This window comes from Ranitomeya variabilis, chromosome 1, assembly GCF_051348905.1.
Source record: "Ranitomeya variabilis isolate aRanVar5 chromosome 1, aRanVar5.hap1, whole genome shotgun sequence".
In the NCBI taxonomy this organism is placed as follows: domain Eukaryota; kingdom Metazoa; phylum Chordata; class Amphibia; order Anura; family Dendrobatidae; genus Ranitomeya; species Ranitomeya variabilis.
In genome coordinates this window covers 843,011,911-843,026,788 of record NC_135232.1, presented here as the reverse complement: position 1 = coordinate 843,026,788, position 14,878 = coordinate 843,011,911, and the positions used below count along the sequence as shown (strand labels likewise).

Here is a 14,878-nt window from a genome sequence, read left to right as displayed (position 1 = left end):
TTTAACGCCGCCATTGACTCCAATGTCGGACGCATCACTAGCGCCCGCCCACAATGGGCGTGCGCTAGGGATGTGCCGTCATTGAGTGACGGACCCTGAGACGCGGGCTGCAGCGTTTCCGGGTCCGTCACTGCTAGTGCAGATAGAGCTAGCAGATGCTCTATCTGCGCTAGCATGCTGCCATACCGGCACTTGCGTTTACAGCAGCCCGTTACCGTATGTGTTGAACGGGCTGCTGTAAACGCAATGTGAACCCAGCCTAACAAATGTGTCATTGACATTTTGTGTCCTTAATTACCATCTTCCCCTGCTTCTTCTGTTGCGTTATTTTCAACTTCCAACACCTCAGCTCCAGGAATATAGTCTTTTGCAACCAATTCTCCATATGCATGAATTTTTGCCTCTGTCGATGCTTCTGTTGGTTTACCCTGTGTAAATGTATTAAATGCTTAGAACATAAACAGAACTCATACTACACAAAACCTCACTTTTCATGTGTGTCCTCAGGGGACATGAAGACTGTGGGTATAGGCTGCTTCAATTAGATGGTGGACACCAAGGCAAAAGTGATTGCTCCTCGCAGCAGGCTGTATCCCGCCTGCAGACACTGGACTTATCTTCGTGTGTTTTGCTTACGCTGTCTCCACTTTTATTCATAAGAGGAGAAGGTGTACTGCTTCCTTTGCCTCCTTAGTTCAAGACTCGTTCTGCTGACTTCTTTAAAAAGGGTAACAAAACAAAACTTTTTAGAGGGGGGAGGTCACCAATTTTAATTTGTACCACCTAATTAGGTGCTGAACAGAACCACTAAATATTTTCTCTTGCTATTATTGCGGTTGTCTGAAAGATGCTCCAATTTACAGATTCTAGATCCCTTTGGTGCATCACAAACTTAAATGGAGTTTTCATAAGAAGCGTAAGCACTCAGGACAGGGTATCTATTCTTCCACAATATCCATGGCAGATGCTCCTCTTTCATGTCAAGTTAAGGCCACTACAACTTTGTGCATCTCATCATCAAATGGAGCTCAAGAGTGTAATAAGCTTTCCTACAGGTCTTCTGATTAATGGATCTCACCTATAAAGCAACCTTGCTCAAAAATAAACTTGGACACACTTTTTACAACAAAGAGCATGGTTATTCATCTCACTTTAGCACCAGTTCTACAGGGGCAGATGGTTCATCTAAACATAAGAAAAACCTTCTAGCACATCTATCTTAATGCTTACATTACAGGAATAAAGCTACTAATGGCCCTACTCTACATGAAGGTGAGCATCTACTACTTGGGGCTTGTGGTGTTGTTAGGAAGCTTCCATTTTTAGCCCTCTTGGTTAGTATACATCTCAGATGCTGAGTCTGTAAATAGATTCTTTGGACTACAAATGAATACTTATTTCCTTGTCCACAGGCTTCTTTCGACTGAACTTTCTCCTCTAAGGAATAGCCATTCCTAGTCCTCTGGAGGAAAAAGTCAAGTGTATTTTACTCACGTTCTTACAGTGTCCATATAATGAAAGGACGTTTTTGCCCAATGCAGGACGGATTAGATTTTCTGGATACAACACTTTTGAATGGAGTGATAGAATGTTTGGATTACCTGCAAGAAGCAAAGCTTATTTCTTCCTTCGGTGAAGAACTTTAAATGGCACAACCCAACTGGTCTGGGTGACCAGTTACTTTGCGGCTCAATCACAGGATTATAAGCTTGAATCCCCTTCCTCCAGTCTGATGACTGCTCTGTGCGAATTGTGTTTGCCTTTCTGGTTTTCCATTCATGACCTTCATCCTGTTAAATGCTTATTCCTACTTAAAGTTTTGGCTTGAAACATTTCATATCCTCTGTATAACCTATTTTCTTTCTCACTTCAGTCACATGACATTCCTAGTCATTGTATCTTCTTCTACAGCACTGGCTAACTACAAAAATATAAATGTTTCATAGGAACACAAGTCATTCACTCTGGGAAAAAGACTTCTCCACTCTCTCAAAATACTTTGTCCATTAAAACAGATGTAAGGCCCATTATTTCAGGGGGTCAAACATGCATCGGTCCCCTGCAGTTGCCTCTTAACTGCCTCTGTGGGTGGACTCTTCACTTCATTTTGGAAGGTAGCGGTTTTGGTGGCTGGTGCTTTTATCTAAAAGGGTTTCATCTTCTGCTTGCCTCCCATCTAGTTCCCTTCTTCCTCTGAGCAAATTTCTTTTCTCTCTCATTCCCATATGAAACAATGCTTCCATCCCATCCACATGGTTGGGAGTTTTTCAGATCTATATGTCTGAAACATTCTCCATACGTTACGTTGACGGGACCCAAGGCTACAATCATTTAATAGATCAGGATGGCAACTTGTGACATGCTTTTGTCAAAGGCAAGATGCTCTATTCCCATGGATCCCTTTTGGATAGCATGCCTAGAGTCCCTGTACTTAAGGTATGCAAGTGAGCTCCAAAGTATTCTCTTCATACCTTACCAAGTTCATTGGTGCGCACACTTTTACAACATTGGATGCTTTTTATTTTTGCATATTCTGGACACAGCTGTGGACTGGTTGGGTTTTATGTCCACCAAGGACTGATCTAAGATCACTCGTGATGAGTGAACGTGCTCGGATAATGTGTCATCCAAGGATGCTTGTGTGCTAACTGATAGTCTTCGGCGTGCTTGAAAAATATGTTTGAATCCCCAGCGGTTGCATGTCTTGCAGCTGTTAGGCAATCTCTGCATGTGTTGCAGCTATCGAACAGCCACTAGACATGCAGCCACGGGAACTCAAACACATTTTCGAGCAAGCAGAAAACACTCAGATAGCACACGAGCGTACTCAGATAACACCTTATCCAAGCATGTTCGCTCATCGCTAATGATCACTCACAGTCCTTTGTGTACTCTAGGAAAAAGGGATTTTTTTTTTATTAGCAGAGTTTATTGAAGGCCCAAAGCTCCCACACAGTATTTTTTGCAGCCTTTATGCACAAAGTCTTCAGTAGTCCCCAATGAAAAGGAATTAAGAGTTGAGTAACAAACATTATTACATTAAAGGGAACCTGTCACCCCCAAAATCGAGGGTGAGCTAAGCCCACCGGCATCAGGGGCTTATCTACAGCATTATGCAATGCTGTAGATAAGCCCCCGATGTATCCTAAAAGAGGAGAAAAAGAGGATAGATTATACTCACGGTCATATCCGGTGGGCATCGTGGTCCGGTCCGGGTCCTCCCATCTTCATAGGATGACGTCTTCTTCGAGTCTTCACGCTGCGGCTCCGGCGCACTTTGTCTGCCCTGTTGAGGGCAGGGCAAAGTACTGCAGTGGGCATGCACCAGGAAAGGTCAGAGAGGCAGCGTGAAGACAAGAAGAGGATGTCATCCTATGAAGATGGGAGGCCCCGGACCGGACCGCAACACCCATCGGACCGGACCGCAGCGGGGAACGCCCCTGGGTGAGTATAATCTAACCTCTTTTTCTTATCTTTTAGGATACATCGGGGGCTTATCTACAGCATCACAGAATGCTGTAGATAAGCCCCTGATGCCGGTGGGCTTAGCGCACCCTCAATTTTCGGGGTGACAGGTTCCCTTTAATATAGCTGGTAAGATCATCAAGATATATACATGCTATAAGTTACTAAACAGCAGACAAAAAAACAATCCAAATATATAATGTATTAACATATGAGTATTCAGTAATGTAAGAAAAGAAATACGACTGAAAATGAAGATGTGGTGGACCGAAGATTTATTTACTGAAAATTATTTTGAAAACTGACCCTATATGGCTATGAAAATGTCACAGTAAAAACACCCATCAAGGCCGAATTAAAACTTACCCGAAATTTCTTTTGCAACATCTGAGGATTTAATGTACGGAAGAGCTGGATCAGCGCCCTGGCAGACATTGACACATCTAATTTGAGACACAAAGACCGAAAAAAAAAACCAAATTATTATTGATGACCGAGTGTATTCGTTAATATTTGCTATTCACATGGATAGTACACTATTCGGGTTACTCGTTACATTGCGAGTATTTGTGTACTCGCCTCGCTATATTCAGATGTCCTGCCCTGCAGTTCTGGCACCTCCTTTGCAGCCACTAAACATGCTGGGCTTCTTAACCAATTACAGTAATGCCACAAACATCTTGGTTGTGGTATTGCTGTGACTGGCTGGTCGCCCAGCATCATAGGGTCTATTGAAGCCCTGCATTTTGCGCATATTGCATCCGGAGCCTGCATTTTATAAGCATAGGGAGAGATCGCTCAGCTGCTAGGGAGAGTCTTTAGGCCTCTTGATAACACAAAAGCACTTTTCAGGGCTACCTGCAGTGTATACTAGTCAGTGTAGAGTAGGGAGAACGAGATACTCGAGCAGGGACAGTTGCCAAACACGACAATGGCAACTGTCGTGTAAAGGAGTTGGTCACTAGCTCCATAATTTTTTTTTTTTTTTTTTTTTAAAAGCACCGGACTATTTTCCCTGCTGTTTTTGGGGTCAGAGCCTGGCATCTGCTGTCCACATTATTCCACTTAAAAAGGTGTTAGTGAATTTTCCAACTTTGAATTTTTATGCCCTTAAATCACAGAGATATGTCACACAAAATTCTTAAGTAACATTTCCCACATGTCTACTTTACATCAGCACAATTTTGGAACCAAATTTTTTTTTTGTTGGGAGTTATTAGGGTTAAAAGTTGACCAGCAATTTCGCAATTTTTACAGCACCATTTTTTTTTTAGGGACCACATCACATTTGACGTCACTTTGAGGGGTGTACATGACAGAAAATAACCAAAAGTGAAACCATTCTAAAAAACTGCACCCCTCAAGGTGCTCAAAACCACATTCAAGAAGTTAAGTAACCCTTTACGTGCTTCACAGGAAATTCACAGAACCAGTTTTTTTTTACATCCACAAATGTAAAAAGAGAAAATGAACCACAAATTTTGTTGTGCAATTTTTCCTGAATACGCCGATAAGCTATATGTGGGGGTAAAAAACTGTTTGGGAGCACAGCAGAGCTCGGAAGGGAAGGAGCATCGTTTGACTTTTCAATGCAGAATTGGCTGGAATTGAGATCGGACGCCATGTAGAGCCCCTGATGTGCCTTAACAGTGGAAACCCCCCTCAAGTGCCCCATTTTGAAAACTAGACCCTCCAAGGAAATTATCTAGATGTGTGGTGAGCACTTTGAACCTCCAAGTGTTTCACTAAAGTTTATAACGCAGAGCCGTGAAAATAAAAAATCATTTTTTTCCACAAAAATGATTATTTAGACCCCAATTTTTTATTTTCACAAGGGTCACAGGAGAAATTAGACCCCAAAAGTTGTTGTCCAATTTGTCCTGAGTAGGCAGATACCCCATATGTGGGGGAAAACCACTGTTGGGGCGAACAGCAGAGCTCGGAAGGGAAGGAGCACCATTCGACTTTTTCAACGCAGAATTGAGATCGGACGCCATGTCGTGTTTGGAGAGTCCCTGATGTGCCTAAGCAGTGGAACCCCCCCCCCCCCCAATTCTTACTCCAACCCTTACCCCAACACACCCCTAACCCTAATCATAACCCTACCCACACCCCTAACCCTAATCCCAACCCTATCCACACCCCTAACCCCAATCCTAACCATAACCCTATCCATTCCCCCAACCCCAGCACACCCCTAACCATAACTCTAATCCGAACCCTAACCCTGAACCTAACCCTAACCCCAACCGTAAACATAATCCAAACCCCAACCCTAACTTTAGCTCCAACCCTAACTGTAGCCCCAACATTAACTTTAGCCCAACTCTAACCCTAATGGGAAAATGTAAATATAATTTTTTTTATTTCATTATTTTTTCCTGTCTAAGGGAGTGATAAACGGGGGGTAATTTACTATTTTTTTTATTTTGATCAAAATGAACCAATAGGAAAAAAAAAAAATCTATTGTTGCCGGGTGCCGGCCGGCAGATCTCGGCGGGTGCACTGCACATGCGCCCACCATTTTCTTACCGGAAGAAGACGCCAGCGGCCGTGGGTGGGGGGGGGGGGGGGGAGGGGGGAGAGGCGCTGAAAGCATAAGCACCCAGGGACACCGGTAAGTATCGGGAGACCCTATTTCTCTCTCCTCTGATGTGCGATCACATTGGAGAGAGAAATTAAATTACGAACATTTATTTATTTTTTTTTGCGGTCACCGTTATACGGTTAACAACGGTGATCGCAACCCCGGGGTCAGTAAAAACCAATCCGAATCACGTTCTCTGCAGCCGAGATCCTGGAGAAAAATCGGACTCTGTGGGCCCTATACACTTTTTCCACAGCGCCGTAATGGCGTTGTGGCTTAAGTATCCTTAACTACCGCCAATAAAAGGTGTATAGGCGGGCTTTAGGGGTTAAGTGCCCTACGCAAAGCAGTAAGCCAAACATTTCCTACTGCCTAATACCAAGCACGCACAAGGCCATTTTTCCTGCTGTTTTTGGGGTTAGAGCCTGGCTTCTGCTGTCCACATTAGTCCACTTAATGTGAAGAGGTGGAAACCCTGACAGAAGATTATTATTTATTTATATAGCACCATTAATTCCATGGTGCTGTACATGAGAAAGGGTTAAATACAGAGTTATAGATATCGTTTACAGTAAACAAATTTACAATGACAGACTGGTACAGAGGGGAGGGGACCTTGTCCTTGCCGACTTACATTCTAAAATATACCACTTCCTCTCTTCCCTCCTCCTCATCCTCTGCTGAAGTACCCTCCACATTATTGATGAGCAAGGGTGCTCGTTACTCGAGTTTTCCAAGCATGCTCAGGTGTTCTCGTATATTATGTTGGAGTCTCTGTAGCTGCATGCTTTGCGGCTACTAGACAGCCTGAATACATGTAGGGATTCCCTAACAAACAGGCACTCCCTGCATGTTTTCAGGTTGTCTAACAGCCGCAAATCATGCAGCTGCAGGGACACAAACAATCTACGAGCATGCCCAAGATACTCAGAGAACAGCTGAGCATGCTCAGAAAACTCAAGTAACGAGCACACTCGATCACTACTACTTCCCATCACTGCCAAGCTGGGACCTGTGCAGCAGCGCATTGGCAAAGCGGCAACACGCTCTGCTGAAGCTGGTCTGTTTAGGTCATAAACCCCACACTGCAGCAGAGCTGTGGCAAGCTTTAAAACAACAGACCGATCAGTGGCTCTCCCCGCTGCACCTCCAACCCGGTCTGGTCATCTGCGATAATGGGCGTAACCTGATGGCGGCTTTAAAGGTCGGCAAGCTGGTACACCTGCGATGTATGGCTCATGTGCTGAACCTAGTACAGAAATTTCTGAAAAGTTACCCTGCCTTGCCGTACCTACTTGAGAAGGTGCACTGTATTAGTGCCCATTTCTGCCATTCTTCTACCACTTTTGCTGGTCTTACAGCACTGCAAAAGTGCTTGAACTTGCCAAGTCACTCATTTGTGAACGGCCCACGTGGGAACTCAACCTATAATGTGTTGGTGAGGATTAGTGAGCAGCCGATGGCAGTAGCAGAATACCAGCTTCAACATGCCCGTCAGACTGAGAGTCAGCCACCACACAACAACTGTCAAGTGGGTGAGGATTGCTGACATTTGTTAGGTTCTTGAGAACTTTGAGTAGTGAACCAAGCTCGTGAGCGGTGATCAGGCTATTATCAGCGTAACCATCCCGCTGCTGTGTCTCTTGAAACAATCACTGCATAATCTCTAAGAGGAAGCTTTGAGTGCCCAGCATGTTGGTATGGAGCCAAATTTCACAATGGGTGCTACTACCCAGCCAATATTCTGAGGCAACATTGGGTGATGAGGAGGAAGAGGAGGAGAATGAGAAGGGAGAGGACTTGCTTTTCTGTGCTACCGAGGGGACTCCTAATGCTACAGAGGGGACACCCAACCCAAGTTTCATGTCCGTGCAGCCTGGATGGGCTGGAGAGGAGGTGGATGAGGAGAGTCACCATGAGGAGAGGATGGGTACAGTTCCTAATGTTGGGGACACAGAACATTTGGCTTTTTGCAGCTTGGTCCACAAGGCACAGTTCATGTGTAAGTATTTGTGGCAAGACCCTTGCGTGATACACATTTTATCCAACAACCAATACTGGTTGGCCACCTTTCTCGATCCACGGTACAAAGAGAAATTTCCTTCTCTCCTTTTGGAGTCACCAAAGAGTTTTACAATAGAATCGTTCAAGAGGGCCGTGGTAGATCGTTGCTGAAAATCATCACCCTCAGACAATGCTGGTGGCAGAGGTAGCAGCTGTTTTCAACACCAAGAGATAATGGCGAGAGACACGAACATCAGGTCCCAGCAGCGGGATGGTTATGCTGATAATAGAAAGGACACACGTAGGGTCACTTAAGTACCCCTTGACCATGTTCTGCAACTTTTCTCTGCTTGAATTGTTACAGGCACAGATAGCCCTTGCTGTTGTGCTGGTTTATTGAAAATTGCCCAATTTGTGCACATAGTTCAGTATCAAGGAGTCTTCTCTTCTGATATAATCTGGGGAATATTGTCAATACTCCACCCCATCTGGAGGGGGGGGGCACCATATAACCTTTATCCATTGACTTGCCCAAGAGATATAATCGAGCTCGTCATCCAGTTGACTAGTGCAGATTTATTTTTCTGTTTCACAGAGTTCACCCAATCCTGAGGCTAGCAGGCCACATTCACTGCTACCTTCTAATACTCCATGTCTCTTGCCCTTTATCCATGTAGTCTCTGCCCTTAAATGAGTTAAATAATATAGTGAGGGATGTACATTATGAATAAGTGAGGGCACTCTCAAATGTGCACAAGAGGGCCCTCCAAAATTTCTAGAGGTGGACACTTTCAAATATATGTTACAGGGCCACATGAGGGCTCTCACTAAACTCAGGTCTCCTGCCTACTGCAGGCCCTCTGAACATTTGAATTTAGGCTATGTTCACACGCTGCGGGTTTTGCTGCGGACCCGCAGCTGTTTTGCAGCTGCGGGTCCGCATCCTTTTTCCATGTAGGTTACAGTACAATGTAACCTAATGGAAAACAAAACCCGCTGTGCCGACGATCCTTTTTTTCTGTGGAAAATCCGCGCGGATTTTCTGCAGAAAAAAAGAAGGACCATGTCACTTCTTGGTGCAGAATCGCAGCGATTCTGCACCCATAGGAATGCATTGAACCGCTAACTTCCCGCATGGGGTTATGCCCACGTTGCGGGAAGTTAAGCGGATAATGTGCCGATGGTACCCGGGGTGGAGGAGAGGAGACTCTCCTACAGGCCCTGGGAACCATATTTGGGTGTAAAAAAAAGAATTAAAATAAAAAATAATGCTATACTCACCTCTCAGCGCTGCCCGCGGCGTCCGGTCTCAGTTGCTGTGCCGAACAGGACCTGTGGTGACGTCGCGGTCACATGACCGTGACGTCACGAAGGTCCTTGTCGGCACAGCCGCTTGCAGCGCCGGGGAGATCGCGACGTCAGAGGGTGAGTATAGCCAATTTTTATTATTTTTTACATTACTATTGATGCTGCATATTGCTGCATATGCAGCATCAATAGTACAGCAGTAATCCCGCAGCGGAAACCGCGGAACAAACCGCGATAAATCTGCAGGGATAACCGCAGCGGTTTTGCCCTGCAGATTTTCAATTCCGCTGCGGGATTAACCCGCAGAGGAACCCGCAGCGTGTGAACGTGGCCTTAGGGCCGCAGAATCATGTGGAGGAAGGGGGGAGGAGGAGGGTGAAGCCCAAAACTACAATGGGCACATTGTGAACTGCTATGGATTATGTATTCCACTATCTGATAGACATTTGGGCGGTCTTTCCCTCATTGACAAAGTAAGAGCCGTCCCTACAAAATGTACATTACAGGGCCCTCACTAAACTCAGGTTTCCTGCCTACTGCATGCCTTCTGAACATTTGAATTTAGGGCCGCAGAATCACTTGGAGGTGGAGGAGGAGGTTGAAGCCCAATGCTACAATGGGCACATTGTAAACTGCTATGGAATATACACTCACCGGCCACTTTATTAGGTACACCGTGCTAGTAACGGGTTGGACCCCCTTTTGCCTTCAGAACTGCCTCAATTCTTCGTGGCATAGATTCAACAAGGTGCTGGAAGCATTCCTCAGAGATTTTGGTCCATATTGACATGATGGCATCACACAGTTGCCGCAGATTTGTCGGCTGCACATCCCAAAGATGCTCCATACAAGGCAGGATGGATCCATGCTTTCATGTTGTTTACGCCAAATTCTGACCCTACCATCCGAATGTCGCAGCAGAAATCGAGACTCATCAGACCAAGCAACGTTTTTCCAATCTTCTACTGTCCAATTTCGATGAGCTTGTACAAATTGTAGCCTCAGTTTCCTGTTCTTAGCTGAAAGGAGTGGTACCCGGTGTGGTCTTCTGCTGCTGTAGCCCATCTGCCTCAAAGTTCGACGCACTGTGCGTTCAGAGATGCTCTTAGGCCTACCTTGGTTGTAACGGGTGGCGATTTGAGTCACTGTTGCCTTTCTATCAGCTCGAACCAGTCTGCCCATTCTCCTCTGACCTCTGGCATCAACAAGGCATTTCCGCCCACAGAACTGCCGCTCACTGGATTTTTTTTATTTTTCGGACCATTCTCTGTAAACCCTAGAGATGGTTGTGCCTGAAAATCCCAGTAGATCAGCAGTTTCTGAAATACTCAGACCAGCCCTTCTGGCACCAACAACCATGCCACGTTCAAAGGCACTCAAATCACCTTTCTTCCCCATACTGATGCTTGGTTTGAACTGCAGGAGATTGTCTTGACCATGTCTACATGCCTAAATGCACTGAGTTGCCGCCATGTGATTGGCTGATTAGAAATTAAGTGTTAACAAGAAGTTGGACAGGTGTACCTAATAAAGTGGCCGGTGAGTGTATATAATCCACTATCCGAGTGTCAATGAAGGAGGGACCGCCCAAATGTATGATTAACAGCAGTCCCTCCAAAACTCATGTTACAGAACCACCTGTGGCCTCTCAGGTCAACGATCAACATGCTGGGGAATAGCTAACTAAAAATGATGTATGACAGAGGGACCTACAAAATGTATAATTCAGGGCCCTCACAATTGTAAAAGGTGAAAAAAAAAAAACAACAGTACGTGTGAACAAACGCTAAAAGGGATATTTTTTGTTTCTCTGGTTTATTTAGCCTTATATACAAGTGATTAAGCTGGAAAAACGGTTTCTTAACATTTTTGGTGTGTTAAATGCAAGTTAGGTTAGGTTTGGTAGTTGTTCTTGTGCATCTGTAACAGTGGTATAATACTGCAACAAACGTATTCCCAGAAACCATATGCGAGTCAGAAATGCATGCAGGCATATTCTCTAGGCTCTTCCCATTCAGTTTCATCACTTTCCCATCCATTTCAGCCTTTTCCTTAGGCACCCAGACCCCTTTGTAGGGTCCAGCAGAAAATTTCTCGCATTTCCCATTGACTTTCATTGTACTTGCTATTCGGAATGAATACGCGATTTTTACAGAGTACTTGTCACGAGTATAGCGATTACGAATATTACGGTACTCGCTCATCACTACAAACTATAATAAAACATTCTTATTTATACATGCATCATTCAAAGAGCTCTTGAACCATTATCAAGAATGTTTAACCCCTTAGTGGCAACCAATTTTAACCTAAATGACCAGACCAAATTTTATAAATCTGACCATTGTCATTTCATGTGGTAATAGCTCAAACACTTCAACGAATCCCAGTGATTCGGAGATTGTTTTTTCGTGACACACTGTACTTTTCTAAGTACTTCCAACAGGTGGCGCTATAGAGTTCAAGTCCTCTTTTTCTCTGAAGCGGCAATTTGCATATTAAATTTCCCAGAGGAGCATTGCACGGCGAATAAGCCTCCTTACCTTGACAAGCCAGAGCAGGTATGTCACTCTTCACAAGGGGAAACCTTACCCCGTAGTTCATTTTAACAAATAAAATGTTTTATAGTCTTTCAAATATTACTCACTTTTATCCTTGTGGGTCTTATACTGTGACAGATCCTGTAAGAGCTCTTCTTTCATTGCCAAAGGACACCGAGCAGTTATCTCTTTTATGGCATTTATTCTGTAAAGTAGAAAATGCAGGACAAAATTCAAGAGACAACAAGAAAACACATACTGCAAGATCCAACATCATGTTCTGTGATACTGCTCCTCATCTTTGAGCATTTTAACAGTGATTTGGCGGTGTACCAAAGAGGCAAGTGTCAAATTTCAGCTAAAACATTCAATGTATCAATCTTCATTCATCTTCTAATAATGTAGGTTTCTGACATTGCCCCTGAAAAGATAAAGTTGAATTGCATGCAGAAGACAGCTTTGGGAATACTTAAAGGTACCGTCACACTAGGCGATATCGCCAGCGATCCGTGACGTTGCAGCGACCTGGATAGCGATATCGCTGTATTTGACACGCAGCAGCGATCTGGATCCCGCTGTGAAATTGCTGGTCGCTGCTAGAAGGTCTGCACTTTATTTGGTCGCTAGGTCGCCGTGTATCGCGTGTTTGACAGCAAAAGCAAGGATACCAGCGATATTTTACACTGGTAACCAGGGTAAACATCGGGTTACTAAGCGCAGGGCCGCGCTTAGTAACCCGATGTTTACCCTGGTTACCAGCGTAAAAGTTAAAAAAAACAAACACTACATACTCACCAGCGCGTCCCCCAGCCTCTGCTTCCTGACACTGACTGAGCGCCGGCCCTAAACTGAAAGTGAAAGCACAGCGGTGACGTCACCGCTGTGCTGTTAGGGCCGGAGCTCAGTCAGTGTCAGGAAGCAGAGGCTGGGGGACGCGCTGGTGAGTATGTAGTGTTTGTTTTTTTTAACTTTTACGCTGGTAACCAGGGTAAACATCGGGTTACTAAGCGCGGCCCTGCGCTTAGCAACCCGATGCTTACCCTGGTTACCCGGGGACCTCGGCATCGTTGGTCGCTGGAGAGCGGTCTGTGTGACAGCTCTCCAGCGACCAAACAGCGACGCTGCAGCGATCGGGATCGCTGTCGCTATCGCTGCAGCGTCGCTTAATGTGACGGTACCTTAAAGGTGTTATCCCACAAAGTACATTTTAATCAATGACCATGTCCCTGCATGGTGAGACAAAGCCATTGCACAATACACAGCAGGGGACACATTTAGAGGATTATCACAGCACAGGAACATTTTTAGTTAACCCCTTTACCCTCAAGGGTGGTTTGCACGTTAATGACCGGGCCAATTTTTACAATTCTGACCACTGTCCCTTTATGAGGTTATAACTCTGGAACGCTTCAACACATCCCGGTGATTCTGACATTGTTTTCTAGTAACATATTGTACTTTATGATAGTGGTAAAATTTATTTGATATTACCTGCGTTTATTTGTGAAAAAAACGGAAATTTGGTGAAAATTTTGAAAATTTCGCAATTTTCCAACTTTGAATATTTATGCCCTTAAATCACAGAGATATGTCACACAAAATACTTAAGAAGTAACATTTCCCACATGTCTACTTTACATCAGCACAATTTTGGAACCAAAATTTTTTTTTTTTCGTTAGGGAGTTAGAAGGGTTAAAAGTTGACCAGCAATTTCTCATTTTTACAACACCATTTTTTCTTTTTAGGGACCACATCTCATTTTAAGTCATTTTGAGGAGTCTATATGACAGAAAATACCCAAGTGTGACACCATTCTAAAAACTGCACCCCTCAAGGTACTCAAAACCACATTCAAGAAGTTTATTAACCCTTCAGGTGTTTCACAGGAATGTTTGGAATGTTTAAATAAAAATAAACATTTCACTTTTTTACACAAAAAAATTACTTCAGCTCCAATTTGTTTTATTTTACCAAGGGTAACAGGAGAAAATGGACCCCAAAAGTTGTTGTACAATTTGTCCTGAGTACGCTGATACCCCATATGTAGGGGAAACCACTGTTTGGGCGCATGGCAGAGCTCGGAAGCGAAGGAGCGCCATTTGACTTTTCAATGCAAAATTGAATGGAATTGAGATAGGACGCCATGTTGCGTTTGGAGAGCCTCTAATGTGCCTAAACATTGAAACCCCCCACAAGTGACACCATTTTGGAAAGTAGACCCCCTAAGGAACTTATCTAGATGTGTGGTGAGCACTTTGACCCACCAAGTGCTTCACAGAAGTTTATAACGCAGAGCCGTAAAAATAAAAAATCATTTTTTCGCCCCCAATTTTTTATTTTCCCAAGGGTAAGAGATGAAATTGGACCCCAAAATTTGTTGTCCAATTTGTCCTGAATATGCTGATACCACATATGTGGGGGTAAACCACTGTTTGGGCACACGGCAGAGCTCGGAAGGGAAGGAGCGCCATTTGACTTTTCAATGCAAAATTGACTGGAATTGAGATGGAACGTCATGTTGAGTTTGGAGAGCCACTGAGGTGCCTAAACATTGAAACCCCCCACAAGTGACACCATTTTGGAAAGCAGACCCCCCAAGGAACTTATATAGATGTGTTGTGAGAACTTTGAACCAAGTGTTTCACTACAGTTTATGACGCAGAGCCGTGAAAATAAAAAATATTTTTTTTTCCACGAAAATGATATTTTAGCCCCCAAATTTTTATTTTCCCAAGGGTAACAGGACAAATTGGACTCCAAAAGTTGTTGTCCAATTTGTCCTGAGTACGCTGATACCCCATATGTGGGGGGGAACCACCATTTGGGCGCATGGCAGAGCTCGGAAGGAAAGGAGCGCCATTTGGAATGCAGACTTAGATGGATTGGTCTGCAAGCGTCACGTTGCATTTGCAGAGCCCCTGATGTAACTAAACAGTAGAAACCCCCCCCCCATAAGTGACCCCATATTGGAA

The 14,878-nt window shown here is 44.3% G+C and overlaps 1 protein-coding gene across 3 annotated transcripts in view; it reads right to left on the bottom strand.

Annotated features, from left to right (window-relative positions):
- SDAD1 (SDA1 domain containing 1) overlaps nucleotides 1-14,878 on the bottom strand; it is a 120,216-nt gene that overhangs the window by 29,980 nt on the left and 75,358 nt on the right. For all 3 annotated transcript variants that reach the window (XM_077276237.1, XM_077276244.1, XM_077276253.1), the window contains exons 15-17: nucleotides 12,013-12,110; nucleotides 3,832-3,908; nucleotides 299-428 (exon numbers count right to left, since the gene is read on the bottom strand). In XM_077276237.1, the coding sequence (XP_077132352.1) occupies nucleotides 299-428; nucleotides 3,832-3,908; nucleotides 12,013-12,110 (305 nt within the window). The remainder of the gene's footprint in view (nucleotides 1-298; nucleotides 429-3,831; nucleotides 3,909-12,012; nucleotides 12,111-14,878) is intronic.